The 18,160-nt window shown below is 45.4% G+C and overlaps 2 protein-coding genes across 4 annotated transcripts; one reads left to right on the forward strand and one right to left on the reverse strand.

The window, feature by feature from the left end:
• Positions 1-33: 33 nt before the first annotated feature.
• LOC129586783 (lysophosphatidylcholine acyltransferase 1-like) lies at positions 34-2,455 on the forward strand. The gene is made up of 4 exons (XM_055480204.1): positions 34-1,200; positions 1,261-1,619; positions 1,681-1,985; positions 2,052-2,455. The coding sequence occupies exons 1-4, from the start codon at positions 586-588 to the stop codon at positions 2,306-2,308; spliced, it is 1,536 nt and encodes a 511-aa protein (XP_055336179.1). The 5' UTR covers positions 34-585; the 3' UTR covers positions 2,309-2,455.
• On the reverse strand, positions 2,361-17,954 carry LOC129586782 (dynein axonemal heavy chain 7-like). 3 transcript variants are annotated; one of them, XM_055480201.1, is made up of 17 exons: positions 17,707-17,954; positions 15,618-17,427; positions 14,982-15,414; positions 12,770-14,917; positions 12,163-12,706; positions 11,610-12,098; positions 11,229-11,549; positions 10,834-11,169; positions 10,593-10,765; positions 10,343-10,468; positions 10,209-10,283; positions 9,519-9,874; positions 8,977-9,457; positions 8,405-8,894; positions 6,385-8,252; positions 4,782-6,315; positions 2,361-4,720 (listed from the first exon to the last, which is right to left on the reverse strand). In XM_055480201.1, exons 2-17 carry the CDS (start codon positions 16,481-16,483, stop codon positions 2,598-2,600), a joined length of 12,363 nt encoding a protein of 4,120 aa, XP_055336176.1. In that variant the 5' UTR covers positions 16,484-17,427; positions 17,707-17,954; the 3' UTR covers positions 2,361-2,597. The 3 variants fall into 3 exon arrangements, with proteins under 3 accessions (XP_055336176.1, XP_055336177.1, XP_055336178.1); XM_055480202.1 differs by lacking the exon at positions 17,707-17,954 and having other exon boundaries at positions 15,614-15,753; XM_055480203.1 differs by lacking the exons at positions 15,618-17,427; positions 17,707-17,954 and having other exon boundaries at positions 14,987-15,124.
• Between the last annotated feature and the right edge of the window lie 206 nt (positions 17,955-18,160).

The raw sequence follows: 18,160 nt of genomic DNA on the forward strand, positions 1-18,160 counted from the left end.
ATCAATAATATTGATTATTATGTAAGTTCGATCTTGAGCTCTTGAATTATTATGGGCTTGTACTAGCGCAGACTCATTTTTCTTGGGTACGTTTTAAAATTCGCAACAAATTAGCATCAATCGCCGTGCACTTGATTTCAAACGAAACTAGACCTCTTAAAGTATAATCGAATCCCCACTTACATACTCACCAAATAAGATTTTTCGTGGATTGAATATTTTTAAAAACCTAAAACTCAAGTTGATTAAAAGAATGTTGCTTGGCAGTACTTTATATTCCAGATGTTCTGATAGGCTCTGATACCGTTGTTCACAAAAAGATATCAGTGCCAGCACGCCCCACAGAGTTTTGAACTGGTAGTACTTTCGAATGTTTATAATAATCTTTGCGATACATACAAATAAAATCTAGATTTTAATACATATACGCTTTTTCAGGAATATTTCTTCGTGCTTGACTTTTGCGGGACGACTAGCAGTTTACATACATGTGCCTAATTTCCGCTTTTAATTTAATAAATTAGTGCTTATGAGGATTTACCGGTGGTAAAACCAGTTTGCAATCTGGCATGATTTAAGTGCTATATGTTCGGCCACCCAGCTGACATCAACGTCCATCCATATGCTCAGCAGTCCGTTTTGACAGTGCCTTCGTTTTCGGCCTCCGCATACCAAGCAGAACCTAACACACCACCCGATGAAACCTTCAGCAGTTTCTTCACGCCGGTTAATACCAACTGCCAGAAACAGAACAGCGTTGCTGAATGCAGCAGTTTTAAGAACGGGCACCAAGTAGATGCACGACACTGGCCGCCAAGCGTTTCCAGCATCCGAGACAGCAGGACAACCAAAAGTGCAGCTAGTTTACACAGCAATGGTTTTTGTTACGGTGATGACGAAAGGCATCGCTCGGTTAACGGATGCGCCAAGGAGAAAACCAGCGAACTTATCAATGTGGACCTAGACAGTCAGGCTGTAAAACCGGGGTCTAACCTACGCATGGCTACGGAAAATTCTCCAAAAACCAGCGTCAGTACACCCACTCTGGCGACACTAGGAAGTCCATTGCAGTTACCGTATCGATATCACTGTCGAATATCTGCGACGGACTACTGTATTATGGCGCTCATGGTTCCGATTGTTCCTCTTCGTGTCGCAGGACTCCTGTTTTTGATGATATCAGGCTGGCTTATTGCGAAAGTACAGCTTTAATCGATGAACGTTAGCCACGGTTGGAACTTGACGAGACTTACGTTACAGGTGGCATTGTTCAACATTAACAAAACGAACGATCTTTTAACTGCCGCTCCATTAACAGGATGGCGCCGTAAATGCCAGATTATCCTACGCCACATCGGTCGTTGGATGTTCTTTCTGTGTGGCCTACACTGGATTCGATGGGAAGGACGCGTGGAAGAACTGCTAAAGCGACGAAAAGGTCAAGAAGTTCAGGCTCCCGTGCTAGTAGTGGCGCCGCACATCTCATACATGGATGCGTTCCTGTGCGTCATAATGGACTGCTGTGTAGTTTCGCGGTCGAGCTTGAAGAGTTTACCGTTCTTCGGGCCTGCTATTTCACTAATGCAGCCGTTGTACGTTGACCGAGAAGATATGCAAAGGTCAGTAATTTTAAGTTTAATTTATCGCTTATGCTTTATCTGTTGCATTTTGTTTTTGCAGTCGGATTAGCACCGTTGAAGCACTGCGAGAACGTTGTCGCAAAGATATCACGTTAAATCGTTGGAACTGGCCGCCTGTGTTCATATTCCCCGAAGGCACAACATCAAACGGCAAGAGCTTTTTCAAATTCAAGTCCGGAGCTTTCATCCCAGGTCAGCCGGTGCAGCTCATTGGACTGTCATATAAAACGTGCATGCGCTCCTTTCAACCTGTGACAATGACGTGGGACACTAATCTCCCTGTTTGGAAGTCGCTCGTCTGCATCCTACTCCAACCGAACATTACGGCAATTGTAACAGCCCTAGGTAAACCGTTGAATACTTTTGAGTGGTTTGATTCACCATTAAACGCACTAGCCATTGTAATTGCAGGTGTTTATTGTCCCTCGCAAGATGAAAAGCTCAATCCGGATTTGTACACAGCTAATGTGGAGCGGTACATGTCCTTAAAACTGGGTCTTCCAGCAACGGAATACACTTTTCAACATGCCAAAAATTACGCCGCAACGGTGCACTACAAAAGAGAGGCAGCAGGAGATCGGAGCAGTGCCAATTCCAGCACCGAAACGGTCGCCGCGACTGATTATCAGTCCAGAACCCGCGGCCGAAAGCATTCTTTTCGCGTCTAAAAAGCTAATTTGTTTTATCATTTTAAATGTGCAGTTGCTGCTTAAAACGGCGTGACCGTTTTTGTTTTATTTTGAACAATCATTTCAACGAGGCAACTTTCATCGGCCTCGATCTCACAAAAAATCCAGTAAAACCATGAATTTCGATCTGAACATTGCTGTTGCTGCAAACGCTGATAAATAACTTCCAGCAAAGGACTTTTCACTGACACCAAAAACTAACATTACAAGAACTAAAAAATAAAATCATAGCAAACTGCTTTCTGCCATGGAACCGACACCCCTTACATTACGTGTTTAGTTGGCATAACATGGCTACACCTCGTGCTACCCAGTGATCCTCTCCATTCACTGTAAGCAGTTTCATGGAAATGACAAAGTTAGTAGAATGACCCGTAGTGGACAATGTTCCTTTGCGCTCTGATGTTTTATACACCGGGCACATGTAAAAAGCGGCTTTCCGGGCTTTGGACCTTTCTACCGGAATCATCCAGATAACTGGCATAGTATCATAGAGAACCTTTGGATGCGATTCAGTCAAACTGTTGTTCTTGATGTCCCAACGAGCTCCCTCAAGGAACAGTCCGTTGATGTAGACGCCATCTTCCGGTGGCGTAGTATACTCTTCATGGTTTAACACTTGAACATCAAAGGTCAACAGATCAATGGGAATTGTGTATTTCCTTGCAAAGTTTTGCTGAGCGCCGGTTAAGAACGCTTGCGTGAAATAAAATCCCGACACCCAAAATACAGGCGGCGGTCCGTGCTCATACCAGTCCTGCAGAAACTTCAGTCGCAGCACAAAATCGTTAATGTACGATCCTAACGGCTTTAGCGACGGGTACGACCAGCGTTTCCAGGCATTTGGAATCTTGCCAGTTAGAATGCTGTTCAGCACGTCTTCCAGTTCAGAGGACAACACAACAAGACCTTTCATGGCTTTTTGGATGTCGATCAGACTGGTCCGAATGGTGGATAGCAGCCGGTTAAAGCGTCCCATTTCTTGTACCAACACCGTGTTCATGCTCTGCTTGTATTCAGTTGGGTATTTATTATTGGCGGCTGCAATATCGAAATTCGGTGGCAGCTTTGATAAGATGCCAGTGGCGATGTCTAAGATCGTGGCGTCAGATACGGTGGCTCCTCCTCCTCCACCGCCTCCACCGGTTGCCCTCAGGGCACTGTCAAACAGTAGCTGGGTTTCTTGCTGTTCTTTGGTAATGTCGGCGTTGCTGTGCAGCCCATAGACTTCCGGGCTGGTGATCGTGGGCAGGCTACGGGTATAGGCCATGTACGATTCCCGATTGCCGTCGGGTGGGACAAAATAAATACCACTGGGGTCAAAGTTGTATATAGGATCTTCATCTAGGATCTGTGGGCAGTAGAAGCGCTTGAGTAGGGTATTCAAAGTACGCCGATCTTTGTCGTCCGTCACACGACCTCCGTAATTGCATTCTCCGGTCATGTATTTCAACGCGTCAAAAGGTACTTCTTTATAGTCATTTAAGAACATGTGCAACTGCTGTACACTAATTCGCAGGTCGGTTTCATTGAACTCGTACATTGCGTTCCAGCCTAATGGGCCAAAGTTTTTGCGTTCTTGGATAAGGGCATGGAAAAAGCATAATCCATACAGCATCTTGTGGAAGGCTTTCGGTTGTTTGCTGCTCTTGTCGAAGAAGTTATCGTCGTTGATGGGATCGCTAAGGTAGGATCGAATGACGTTGGCTCGTAGACCTTTCGGTGGTTCATTCGTTAACTTGACACTGTTCTGCAATACGGACACCGGGAAATCTTTTGACGGATAACTAGTTAACCACAAACGGAAATCTGGGTGAATGGTGTCCATGGTGAATTCATCGCAAATCTTTTCCAGTGTCGGCATCCAGGATGTGGCCAAGTGACAATTCTGCAGTACAACCCAAGTGCCTTCTTTTGATGCGCGTTCAAGCATCTTAATAGCAATTGGACCTTGACCTTGACCGAGGGAAAGGGAATTCAGTTTATGTTTCCCGAACCCTTTGTCGTCTGCAAATTTCAACAGCGCTCCCGTTGGATCAGATCCCGGGGAGAGGACGAAAATCAGTGGAGTGCAGCAATTTGTATCCGTGAAGGCTTTGCTCAGATCAAAAGGCGGTGGCTCAGCAAAATCTTTGCCAAGGTTCTGTGAAACGAACTCCAAGACAGCTGGAATGACTTTATCGGAGCGAATGCATCGGAGAATCAGGATCCGACGAAAGCTGGATAATGCGTCCCAAGGTGCGGGATACGTTTCATCCTGGGGCTTGACAGCTTCCATAATCACCTTCCAAGCTTTTCCTTGTGAGTAGAAACTCTCGCGTAAACCGACAAATCCTTCCATAGCATCCAACCGGCAAAGTTCGTCCCAGCTCTGCTTCTGAATCCAGTTTCCTACGGTACAAATAATATCAGTGGAAGAATCTTTCGTGCAAGATTGTAAGTGTAAACAAACCTGGTGGTGGATGCGGGTTGTCCAAGCCGACGCCTCCAGTTAAGAAGAATCTCCATTCGTCTTCCAAAACTGCCTTCTTGGCTTTCATCAAATTGATGCACAATAACAATGTGAACAGCAGTTTATCCTTCTCGAACAACGACCGGCAAATGTTGCAGTACAACGAATAAGTGAAGTAGTTCTTTAAGTTCTGTAAACGTTGATCGAAGTCTTCCGATTTGGTTGCACTATCGATGCCCATAATAAATAACGTTATATACCACGATAAGGAGTACTGATACATCGGCTCCACATTGGCCAAGTCGGTGATGGTGAAGAACAGAACGGACGAATGCGTGGCCACGGGTTTGTACTGCATACGCATCCGGTCGATATTCTTCTCTGTCTCCTCAGCTTTGACTTGTTTGGCTTGAATCTTATTGGACAACTCCTTCGACGAAGATAGTACATTGATACCCGTTTCGTCTTCGAGGATGTTCCCCTGCGCTTCAGACAATACTTGAAGGATTCTGTCCTCAATATCTTTGAGAGCTTTCTTGTTCTCTGCACTTTGCACGATTAAGGCGTTCTTTTCGTCTTCAAGTTCCGGTCGCTCTTTGGCCACAACAATGCCGAGCAGCTGGTCCTCCAACCCATCGGGTGTAATCATGAAGTTGACAATGGTGACCTTTACGGCTGTTTCTGGCAAATAGTGTGGATTGGGCAACTTCGTAGTGATGTAGAAACGGAAGCTTTCTTGATACTCCAGAATATTATCACCAAGTTTAATGCAGACGATGCCGCCTTGTTTAAATGTCTGCTTAAGCAACAGTGGTTCCAGAGCGGGGTCAAGATCTTCACCGACATTTTCCAAGAGCACCGGGTTTCCAAACTGAATACTATTTTCCAAAGTACGAACAAAGTCCCCGTCTGTTTGTTTAATAACTTTCAGGTTGTTCTTCTTTTCCTGTAGACGAATCCACTTGTTCGCTTGCCCTTGTGGATCGATCAGTAGTGGCCAGCGACGAGCATTACTTAGAATGATACCGTTCTCTACTGAGAACATATCCGTGGGCAGACCGTTAATATTCCATTCTCGAATCTGAACCGGTTCGCCCAGTGTTGCGCTAAGACTGTACCCTTCCGAACACGGTATCTTTAAAGCGGCGCATTTGTTCATCCAGTCTTTAACCTGATGGTTCCGGAACCCAGATGTGAAGGCTCCCAGGTATGCGACCACACCGGACGAAATCAGTACGTCACCTGTCAAGTTAATGTAGCGTACGCCCAGTTCAGCAGCTGCTGCGCTCCAACGATCCTTTTCGCCTCCTAGTTTGCTAATTAATTCTTCTGCTCGGACCAACTTCTTAGAGACGTTAATAACTTCCTGCTCGAGGTTGGACTTTTGCAGCTTGTTGGCATCCAGCTTCCTTTGGAGCTCAGCAAGACGATCTTGAACCTCCTTCAACGCAGCACGAGCTTTGTTCAAAGCGGCCATCGCCACACCAAGGTCTTTTTCAGCGCGAGCGAGCGCTTCTTTCTTTGGGGCTACGATCTATAAATGGAACGGTACAATGGTACACTGAGTACACTCATTTTAAAATAACTGAACAAAACGAGTTACCTTTGCAACTTTGTCATACTTGTCCATAGCGATGATCCATTTACATAACCCTTCCGCAGCAACGGAAGCCTTTTTTACCTCCTTTGGATCGAATGCGGGATCGGAAATGTACTTATCACGGATGACCTTCATGATCTTTGGTGGAATGTTGTCTTTATCGAAATTCCGCAGTGAGTCCAAGAATTTCAAATCACCCAATATTCGCTTCGATGGGCCCCAGAAATCCTCAACATTGTTACCAGACGCATCTTTGACCTTGTCGGCTTTTACACCCTTGATGACACATACAGCCTCCATGACCAATTTAATCTGCCCTGGTGGATTCTTCATGGACTTGATGAAAGTAATATCCTCTTCCTTCAGCGTCTGCAGTGCAGCTAGAGCTTCTTCCAAAATCGGTAATGCCGCGCCTAAATCAGCGTCGCATTCGTCTTTGATTTTCTTAGCGGCTGTAGCCGAATCATTGGCCGTTTCTTCTTCTTTCTTGACCTTATCCTCAACGGCTTTAGCTTCCTGAGATTCCTGTTCGATAACGATAAGGAGCTCTTCGACTTGCTTACTGGCTTCTTTTAATTTCGGCTGTAGTGCTGTGAGGTCACGCTGCATTATTGCTACTTGTGAGGCAGCATGTGCCAATCGGTCCAGACCGCCTTCATAACGCTTTTTCGCACGCATCACTTCACCGCGCTTTTTGGATAGCAGCATCTTATATGTTTTGATTAATTCCAGGTACGAAGTGGGCGTAACGTAATTATAACGCTGCAGTTGCGATCGGAATCGGCCTGATAGATTAATGGCCGTAGTGTGGAAATCCTTGCATAGCTGCGTGCAACCTTCTTTCTGTTCGGGTGGAATATCGACATCGTCCAAAAATTTCTTGGCGACGGCGCTTAATGCATCCTCCGGCCAGCTTTGGAACCAGTCGATGGTACAGCAGTTGACAATCGAGGGAAACTTTCTTAATCGCGTTCGGAAGGCTTCTCCAATGGGGCTCATACACAGCACCACGTGCAGCTGGTTGCGAACCCGTGCGACGAAAAAGTTATAGAGGGCCTGTGGAGATCCATCGGTCTGCTTTAATTTGTCGCGCTGACGATCAATTAGTCGCATCTTTTCGGATATTTCAATCTTCTCGTCTGCGGCAAAAAGATTCGGCACTTCGCCGGAATTGAGAAGGTTATTGACGTCTTCCAAAAAGGATTCGTTTTTGATCTGTGTATCGGAGAAGATGAAGACGGCGTGATTTTCCCCTTCGGCTGTTCTCCGACAAATTCTCTTCAGATCATCTCGCCATTCGTTCATTCCGTATTGTTTCGTGATTTCCACTTGAAACACTTCATAATCAGCAATATATGCCGCCAATTTGGTTAGACTGCGCCGCCCGGAACCACCCACTCCGACCAACAGGGCATGACTTCTGGGAATACGGATTATGCGCGAAATTTTGCAGATGTGCTCCAGAGCAAAGCCGAAAATGACCAAATTCATGGGCTGCTTAGAAATGCCATTAAAATCTTCCAACAGTTGTTCGACATTCTTCCGAAGATTATCAGGATTCTCCACTTCACTGTAGCCCTGAGAATCTTCCCCTTTGGCAAAATGACAAAATATCAGTTTACGCAGATCCCCCTCTTCAATAACGGCCTTTTCTTTATCCGGCCTGGCCAGAACGTTGTCAATGTTATCTCGGAATGAGTTCTCCACCGTGCGTTTAGTGGCTGCGAAAAACCAGCGTCTATCATTGTCGTCAACCAAGCGATCGTAATATACTCGGAAAACTTCATGGATCCATAACCGTTTCACCATCTTCGGTTCTGTGAAGTTCTGGGTGTCGGACAGACAGATGCCTTGGATCACACGAGCAAAGTCTGAAGCGAGAAAATTTGCCAGCTTAACTAAAGCGCATAACACTTTACTTAACACTCAACATAGTATCGTACTGTGAATAATAAATGAACAGTAGATTCGAACCGATTCACTAAGAAAGCTGTACAATAAAGCTGTGAAAAACAGCACTTACCTCGTAAGTTGAACAGGTAATGAGATTTAGTTGGAGTCGGCAAAAGCTCCTTCATCGCCGACGCGTAAATCTCCATGGTGGCAGTGATGAGCTGCTCGCCGAGGATCTTGAATTCCTGAGTGAATCCTTTGCTGTCAAAGTGCCACCCGACAATTTTCTTGAATATATGCGCCATGATGAGACCGTCGAATTCGTTCATAGCGATTGTATTCAAATGGCGCAAGAAGCGCGGAGTAATGGAATTGCGTCCACCACCCGCCGGTCCCATGGCTGACATCAACTGCAGATCGACTAGTTTGATCATGCTGGTATCTTTCAAGTCGTACCAATTTCCATGATCTATCCACTGTCGCAACAGTTCGATCGGTGGCTGGGCACCATAGGTCTCCTTCATTGGCATGTTTAAATCGTCAACAAAAATGACCAGCTTCTTATTCACGGGTGGACCGAAAACTCCCTTTCTTCGCTTATCCAGACGTGCCATAATCATCTACCCCGAAAAGGAAGTTAATTAACAGACGCAAAAAAGTCTTGCATTTGCACACTCTTAAGAATCACGCAAACTGGATTACATTTTGTGTTTGGTTCGCCGTTGTTTGCGCGGAGAATATCACCGGCACTGCCTTAACCGTTTCCTTGTCGACTTTGTTGTATAAGAAATCATTGATATACACCGACTTTCCCGTGCCCGTTGGTCCAACGAATAGACTGTGCTTTTCGTGCCGCACGAAGAGATCCATCAGATAGGTATACCGTACAGTATCCGCCGTCGGGACGATAATTTCGCTGAAGGTAGCATCCTTGGGGATAGTCTGCTGCAACGATTTGTCTTCCATCCAGTTAACCCACTTTCCATAGGCATCCCTCTCAAACCGGTAATCAAAGATTCGGCCATCAGGAGGTATGGGGCACAGTGAATTCTCGAATTTCGGAACCAGCTTCTCAAGATTGTACTTAACGATGCCCGCCTCATCAAATCCCCATTTAAGCATGTCGCGGAACATTTTATCGAACTTCGTGCGCCCTTCATCGTTAATCGTTGCGCCGATTGACCTAGAAGCAATTGCAATTACATTACAAACCGGAATTTGTTGCTAGCTAAGTATGCACACACCAAATTAACGCAAAAAAGAATGTTCCCTCAGTCCAGCCAGTCTTAGCGTCCTCCGTGGCTGCAGCGATGACTTTCTCATTTAGAAACTCATCCAACTGACAATCGATCAGGTTGGTCAGGCTGCGCACAAGATTGGCGTTAGACGTCGGCGAATGCTCTTTCAAATTATTCCTGCGGACAAAGTCCAGACACGGCTGTACATAAGTGGCAAACAGCTTTTCCAGCAAAGCCCTTTGCTTTGGTCCAACCGACTGCGGAAGGTCGGTTATGTAAGACTTCACCAGAGGTTGCCAGCCAAGAGCTGTGGGTTCCATGTAGATCATACCGCAACGGGACACTGTAGCTGGGGAAGCAGCCTGTCAAAACAACTTGCTTTGCAAGTTAGCAATCGTGACGTAAAGCTCATGCAGGATTATCGACCGAAGCGAAGCGAAGGTTCTCTATGTCCAAGAAAACGGGACTTTTGTCGGTCACATCGGTCACGTCGGTCACGCCTTCATATTTTAAATAAAATTCATAAGAGGGGAATAAAGGTGATAAGTATATTTAATGAGCACAAAAAATAATTAATGAAAACTGGAAATTCAAGAAAAGATAAACCTCATAAAGTGTTTACTTAATTTCGTTTCCCACTTCGCTTCGGTCTTAATGTGCTAGCCAACAGTGGTGCACTTTCCTAGTTATACCAACCTCCAGGTCCATTGGCTCGAAAATCAGATTAGTTGTCGGAGCTAGCTGAATGATCTCACCGCTCATCAAGCAAAGCTGCAAAATAATTACTACTCGATTTGTATAACAGTACATAGTCTTCAACAAACAATAACCTTTTTGTTGTCGTCGAGTACGGTGTTCATGTTTTCGATCCAAACAGCGTCGACGGGACCGTCAAAAATCAGCCACTTCCGGTCTGGTGTCTGAGAGGAAGCAAAAGCGCGGTAACTGACGGCAAGCTGCAACAGAAATATATTTTTATGTTTTGTTTTTATAATAACATTTTATAATAACAATAAACTAAAGCACAAGAAGTTTTTAGTACTCGTACCGTTTCTTATGAGCGATGCATAATTCACTTACAATGCCATCTGACCACTCATGTGAAACAGGATCGAATTGGCCATACAACTGCCCCATGGTGATGGACTTGGGATTGATGACCGTAATCTGCACCTTATTTTCTTCCATTAAACCTTTCTCGTTAAGGTCACCCAATGCTGCTGCGAGAACTTTGTATGCACTTGTTTTACCCCCTGTATTTATAAATGAAAGTGACTTAATGAGTGATTAAATAACAAGCATCTCCTGAATTTGAAATTACCAAACGGTTCGCCGGTAAGCATGAAGCCGTGTCGCACAATCATCATTTCGTAGATCTGTTGGATCTTTTCCAGAAACACCGGTGTACATTGCAGATTCATCTTAACACAGTTTTCCTGAACCGAAAGATTGAACAATTCGTAATCCGGAGTGGGCAAAACGGTGCCAGGAAATAAATCCGCAGTGATACCATTGAACAGTGGGATATCATGCGCCAAAAACTTTGGCAAGTTAACATCTTTGATGGATCGTAAGATAATAATATTCTCGTCCTCTTTCGGGTATTTCTGTTTAAGATTACCGGCAGCAACCAATACGGAGTTTACGGCACGCATTCCTACGAAACACCATTCGTGTAAATGTAAACGACAGCTCAAAACTAGTGCGACGTTCTACCGTAATCATAATGGCTTTGACTGGACAGCTGTTCCGAACACAATCGATACGTCGCCACAATTTTGACGGCCAGAGGCCGGGCGATCTTGTACCCGAACGAGTATAAACGAATTTCGGCAATCATAGCGTAATCAGGCACCATCATAGCCACTGATCGGAACAAGGCTTTCAAGTTATCGGGTAACTCCGACCGGCCAGCATAGCCGGGGTTCATCGTAATGAACACGGAGCAAGTCGGATCAAGCTTGATTTCCGTCCCTTCGAAAACAAGCTTTGATGCTCCGGAATTAATCCCTCGTTGAATTGTCAGGATTTGTTGTGCTACAAGCGTGAAAGCGCTTGTATAAAAATGTATGGTATAAGGCATGATTTCAGTCTTACCGACGACGGAAAGTACTTCCAGATTGATACGGTTAAACTCATCGAAGCACGACCATGCTCCACAAGAAGCCAGCCCTTTGAAGAACTTTCCCAGGGCGATGTAATCCAATCCGTCGGAACAGTTGAACACCACGCACTGTTTGGCAACGGCTTTCGCTAAATCCTTTGTCGTCTCGGTCTTACCCGTGCCGGCCGGGCCTTCGGGAGCACCACCTAAGTGCAGCTGCAAGGCTCCATACAGAGTGCGATAACATCTGTCCGTCAACGGTGTTATGACCAGACGGCCACTGTTGCCCAGATATTCGTAACCGTATTTCAGCATGGAGTTGATCATTCGTGTTGCCATGTTATACGTTCCGTCTTTCTCCATGTCTTCCCAGTAATAGCGCAGCTGACTTAGCCAGAGGAAGTCTGTTTCTTCGGTTACTTTGCCGTTGACTAGTTCTTGAACGACGTCACGAGCATGGACATCGATGACCACCAGTGCCCCTACCGTGACCTTTCTGTTATCGAGTTTATAATGTTGGCATTAGATATTGTGACGGTTGCGTACCTAAAGTGGTTCGATTCTGTTTGGAAATCTTTCCGCGTACGATCTCCACAATCTCCGTAATTTGGTCGGTGTTCTGTTGGAGGTAGGCGGCCAGTGCTGCCGGGCCATTGGCAATCGCTTGATGCACCTCCGATGTCCAGTACGTCTGGGACACGCACAAGACGGACTGCCCAGGCCACTTCATTACCCACTTACTACGCGGCACAACAGCGTAGTCTTGAAGCGCTTTCGCAATGACATCACGTACGGAACTGATCATTACACCCTCGAGTTCGCCCAACCACTTCTCCACCTGACCTTTAGCCTTCGATGTCGATACGGTGCGAATTAACTGCACGGACTCTTGCTCGGCACTCTTCATGTGAGTAACATCCAGTTTTGGCGTAAACTCCAAACTGGCGATACCTTCAAAACATTTCTTTAGATGTGGTTGCACACGGGTTGGGTCCTTGGTTTCGGACAAAATTTCCAGCAGTTCATCATTTGACAAGAAGAAAAAGCGCGGGAAGAACAGACGCTTCTTTTCCAGGTAGTCGTTCAGACCCTGTATGAGAAATACACCACTGAAGAATAAGAATACTTATTTAGCGGTTATTGTGACCTTCACCTTTAAGATGAACTCCAAGGATTCGTGCGCTTTCGTCAATTTCTCAAACATCTTATCGATTTTTACAACCGATAGCGCTCTGGGATCTGCAGAAACTGGCTTCATCAGTTCTCTCCAGGTTTTGTCAACTTGTTGGAACCGTTTGCCTTCTTCTGGCATCTGCGCGATAATATCCGGTGAGCTAAAAATCGGCTCCAGGTATAACCAAGTAGCCTGAACTTTCAACCAAACATCCAAAATGTCTTGCATGGAGCGCAGCGTTTCTTCCCATTCTTTGGCTGAACCTTCGAAAGCCTTAATAAACGGCGATCCTCGAACGGTCTGGGTCTTCAGTAAATGATCGTCCAACAACAACTGGATTTCATCAACAGCCGTAAGGATATTTGTTCCGGTTTCTCGGTACGGTATGACACCGAACTCCAGTTCCTTCCAGTCACCACGCATCTTTTCCAGAGCTTTCTCAATACTGTGCTCCTTACTAGCCTGCTCGCTAATGGTTTCGAATTGCCCAATGTACGGTCCCAGTTTGAGGTGGACAATCTTCGATAAAGTCAGGTCCTGACTTGGCTTTAGTGTATAGCCGACAACATTTGAAATCTGCTCCCAGTGACGTGATCGTAATCCCGGGTTGCAGAGAGTGTTGACCAACGGCAAGAAGTCCTTGAACTGATCGATTTTCCCTTTGACCTTTGTGGCGATATTCAACGGTCCTGGAACGCCGTTGAAGAATTTCTCCAATTTGTACATGCTCATGTACATCGCTTCCACGTCGGCGGTCACCGTTTCTGGATTTACTTGATCAACGGGCGATGCCAGCCATTGCTGGGCCTTTTCACCGAAATCGCTAGCAGTGTCATAAAGTTTCACGTATGGCGCCAATCGGCTAGAAATCTGTCCCCGTAATGGATAATCGGTGACGTCCCATTTGAACAGTTCTTCCTCCTTGTTCAACTGCATAATACGATTAAACACGTCTTCTAGTCTCGCTTCGAGATTGTTGGCTCTCCGCTTGTATTTGGTGACTTCGGAGGGTTCGGTATTATTTGCCAACTCGTTCACCAAACGATCCAGAGTTTCGAGATCTTCCGTGACCTTCTCCCGTCTGGAATGCAGATTATTGGTGAACTCTTCAGTTTTCGCATCCATTATTCTTCTGCATGCGGCAACCATCTTATCGCAACCCAAATGCCAGCTTAAAAGATCCAGAATCAATCGACTAGCAGTAGGCAAGGGGCGGGGACTGAATTTCCCGATGGTCTGCATTTCTATGCTGGCTGCCTGCAGACGTTTGGTGTACTCTTTTAGGTCGACCTCCACAAACTTCGTGACGTACTTCTGCAGAGCAATGAGTTCTTCGATATTGGCGGGAGCAGACAATAGACGCTTGGTGATAGCGCCTTGATCTTCGTAGATATGTGTTAAGTCGGCTTCAAGCAGCTCCAACATTTTGTTAGTGTAACCATCTAGAACGCTTTCGATCCGCTTGGTTAATCCAGTAAACAAGTCCTCGCAGTTCACACTGAATAATCCTAGATAGGTGAACTTGGGAGCAGAAGCAAACACGTCAGCAAAGATTTTCAAGAAGTATTCCAGCTCTTCCAGATACTGCTCGTAGGTTCGCGGCTCGGCAATAAACGCTTCCATTCTTCGAGTGCAATCGGATCGGATAATCTCGTTAAACACCGCAAATTTGGCCATGAACTGTTTTGGCTTTTCGAATTCCGTCTGCAGCAATTTCTGCACATCGGCCAATATCACGTTGAGCTTCTCTGGAAGAATAATCCCTCCGACAACCGGCAGCTTTTTGGTTTCATCCAGGGATTTCTTTCCGATTGTGGCTTGCGCAACCAGTCCATCCAGAGAAGGGAATGCCTTCATGATGTCGGCAGTTAGTGTGAAGACATTCAAGACTAGTTTCTGTATGTGGCCAAATTCCGGCTCAAACCGCAGTTCGTTTCCATCCAGTACGATGCGCACAAGAAACCCGGGAAATGGCTGATAAAATAAGGCATTCTGGTCAGGAAACATCATCTTGTACAGATCTTCTATTGATCGGATAAGAGTGGTTTGGATCTGCCGTGTAACAAGCGCCGATGCTGACTTGACGAATGCCGCCAACTTTGGGCGTTCACTTTCTTTGGTAGGCAACTGCAATGCCAAATATACGTTGTATAGCGGCATGTTTGCAAGGACAGTTTCTGCATTAGATTACCCAACCATTCACTTGACCCAATAAAATTAGGTCTTTCGCTTGCTCCAGCCATTTCCTGGTGATTTTGTCTTTGCAGTAATCCACGTGGGCCAAGATTTTGGTCTGAAAGTCCTGGACATCAAACGGATCGGTCCAGATCGGGCGACAGAAGCTTTGCGTTTGTACAACACGGAGGTCGTCGTAACTCGGCCGTAGCTTAGAATCCGCGGTTTCTTTCGCAAAACCCTGCTTGTTTTGGTACCACAGCGTTATGATGGCGCGAGTTATCGGGTGACCTTGTTGGAAAACGTCACGCATGGCTTTTCGTGCGTGAAAGATTTGCAGAGAGCGAAAAAACATGATTCTTCGGATCACATCGAGACTGGGCAACAACATTGTGCGGGAAAGGGTTACTTGTAACTCACTACTCCGAAACACGAATTGGGCAATAGCACTGCAAACAAAAGGTCACTTGATAAAAGACATGGCTGCAGTTACAAAAACACAGACGTAAATCGAACGAAAGTTCTTCTTAGTAGACTCTGCGGACACAACTACACAAAAATGTAAATATGCGATATCTTGATTCGGGTAGTTACAGTACAGAGGAAAAGAAATACAAAGCAGCGGTGTGGGGTTTATGTGCAACTTACCCACCTCTTGACGCCTTTCAGGAACTCATAACGGGCATCCTGCGCTAATTTCTTAACTGTATCGGGATAAGTTTTGATCAAACTGAAGTCTAATTGGTTAAGAATGTTGTCCAACCAGGAATCCGGAATTTCCATCGACGTGGTCGTCTCGATTCCGTTGATGACGAAATACTGCTTCCGTAGATAGTTTAAGTTCAGCTGTTTGTCGATTAGCCGCTGCGGTACTTGGACTCTCAGCCCATCCACTGATTCGCGACCCAGAAGTTCAAATCGCTCTTTAAGTGCCTTCGACAGCTTATGTTGTTGAATAATGTTAGCTTGATTTGCCTGGCCTTCGCTGGCCTCCTGCTGCAGAAACAGCTCATCACGGTCATAGAGCTTCATCGCTGTTAGCTTGTCGTGCATGGTCGTCGGTTCCGTTCCCACCACGTACAGAATTCTCTGCCGGATGCGCTCCTTTACCGGATCGGATTGTCCGCTCTGCTTAGCGTCGGTTGTCGATTGTGCACCATCACGCTTACTGGAGGATGATCGCCTCTGGAACTTTTTTACATCCCAAGCAGGCAATGCTTGTAAATTCTCTCGCACTTGCACTGCTGGCGACTGGTTATTCTCAAGAATAGCCATAGGACGCGCGACATTGTTTTTCGGCCGTAGGTACTCGTTAAGATCTTCGACGACGGGCCGTAGCGTAGTCCATAGGGGTTTCTTAAGCGGTTTGATGCTCTGAGAAAATGGGAATTTTTGTGTTAATTTTCGTGGGGTTATATGCTTGGGCTCAGCTACACCGGGCGTGGGAAGATAGGTCACCAACGGAGGCGGCACACCAAACGATTTAAATGCTCCGTCGGGTGGATTCGGCGTGCTCATTTTCTACACGAGATCACGACGCCTTCAGGAAAGATCAACTCTGTCTCGCAGTTCCCGAAACCCTTTTGAAAAGATACACAATACTCTATAATCCCCCATCGATGTCAAATTTAAACAGGAAAAGTGAGCCATCCAGTAGAACCGACATTCTCCAAAAAGAGTCCGTCATCATTCGATACTCTCAAAAGCAGAAAATGACGAAAGGAAAGATTGATGTGATAATGTTAGCATGATAGATATCCAGTATTCGGCATCGCACGGAGGAAGAAAGAGCGCTATACGTCTTAAGTATTACATTGCACAAGCCAATTTCTCTGTCATCACCTTGTTTACGTTGTGTTTCTTAGCAACGGTCAAAACTTTTACCGGGTACACCGAATGTTACGGCTCGAGGTGATGATTGTGATAAGTTTAAAACTTGATACCGGTACTTTCGGTTCTTATTTGTACAGCATTATCAGTTTATTACAGTAACATTTTACATTAATTAAAAACACCGGAAAAGATAACAATATGGGCAAAAGCCGCAAAACAGTAAAATATGCAAACGTGCTTTTCATAATTCTACGTACACGTTAATGCGTAAAATATACACTGTACAGAATTAGAATTTCTTTAAAAATGCCCTTTTTACAATTCACGTTCGTTCCAGGCGACATTCTAAGGTTTAGGCAGTATTTTGACATTTCAATGGGCAGCTGTAGTTGCCCCAGTTGCCGCTTCATTCGCCCTTGGTCCCTGACCGTCTTGACCGAGACGCCCGCCCTGGTGACCGGAGTCTGGCTGATGCAGCTTTTCCGGAAGTTGGTCATTATGGGCTGGTTGATCTTGTCTTGACTGACCTTCTTGTCCAAGCTTCCCGCCTTGATGTCCTTCGCTGCTCGGCTGCCCATGCTGTTGCTGACCTGGAGCAACGGACGGTGCTGTTTGCACCAACGCCACGGCTAATCGAAACATTCGTTATAATATCAGATAGCAACAAATGCAATACTCACTGCTATACAAAAATCAAACAAACTAAAAAACATAATAAGCGCACAAAATATTTCACCGCTCTTGATAGAGATGCAATAACAGTCAATTTCCACCTAAGGTTTTTGCTCTGAAAGATAAGACTACTCCTCAGCACTGGTTACGCTTTAAACGTGTGAATGACTGGTTTATTTCAAATTTAGAGCGGTTTATTTTATTAAATACGGCAAATCTAGGAGAATTCTGTTTACCTGAGAGAATGAAAAATGCTAAAATAATTTTCATCTTCGAAGATCCTGCTGCAAGGCCGCAGAAATTGCCACAATGTGAGCTGTCGAATGCGGAAGAAAAACCCGTAGTCGTATTTCGAGTGCGTAACGCTCACTGTATTACTGAACATTAATTTACAGTGAAAGTGTTGCAGGTTTTTACTTTAATATGAAATTTGTTCTGTTTTGTTAACTAGACGATGGTGGTGATGCCAGATAAATACTACCATACCCGGAATGCACATAGCATGTGGTTGGTAGAACCATGGGAAAAACCCCACCGGCACCGAATTTAAGGACAAAGGTTAAAAGATAGGGTATGTTGAGATAAAAATCAAAACTGCCTCAACTATAATCTTTGTAGAAGACGGTGAACATAAAATTAATAAGTGCTGTAACTGGCTGTGCATTCTGTTTGGTGCGCTATATTATTCCC

The sequence above is a fragment of the Paramacrobiotus metropolitanus genome, unplaced genomic scaffold (assembly GCF_019649055.1).
Source record: "Paramacrobiotus metropolitanus isolate TYO unplaced genomic scaffold, Prichtersi_v1.0 Parri_scaffold0000022, whole genome shotgun sequence".
Classification (NCBI taxonomy): Eukaryota; Metazoa; Tardigrada; class Eutardigrada; order Parachela; family Macrobiotidae; genus Paramacrobiotus; species Paramacrobiotus metropolitanus.

Excerpts from the sequence above, each read along its gene's own strand:
- LOC129586783 (XM_055480204.1), top strand. The coding sequence starts at position 586 with ATGTTCGGCCACCCAGCTGACATCAACGTCCATCCATATGCTCAGCAG. Across the intron at positions 1,201-1,260 it reads CAGGCTGGCTTATTGCGAAA|GTGGCATTGTTCAACATTAA; the intron begins GTACAGCTTTAA and ends CTTACGTTACAG. Across the intron at positions 1,986-2,051 it reads GGCAATTGTAACAGCCCTAG|GTGTTTATTGTCCCTCGCAA; the intron begins GTAAACCGTTGA and ends TTGTAATTGCAG.
- LOC129586782 (XM_055480201.1), bottom strand. The coding sequence starts at position 16,483 with ATGAGCACGCCGAATCCACCCGACGGAGCATTTAAATCGTTTGGTGTG. Across the intron at positions 10,284-10,342 it reads TACTCGACGACAACAAAAAG|CTTTGCTTGATGAGCGGTGA; the intron begins GTTATTGTTTGT and ends ATTATTTTGCAG. Across the intron at positions 8,895-8,976 it reads CGGCGAACCAAACACAAAAT|ATGATTATGGCACGTCTGGA; the intron begins GTAATCCAGTTT and ends TTTTCGGGGTAG.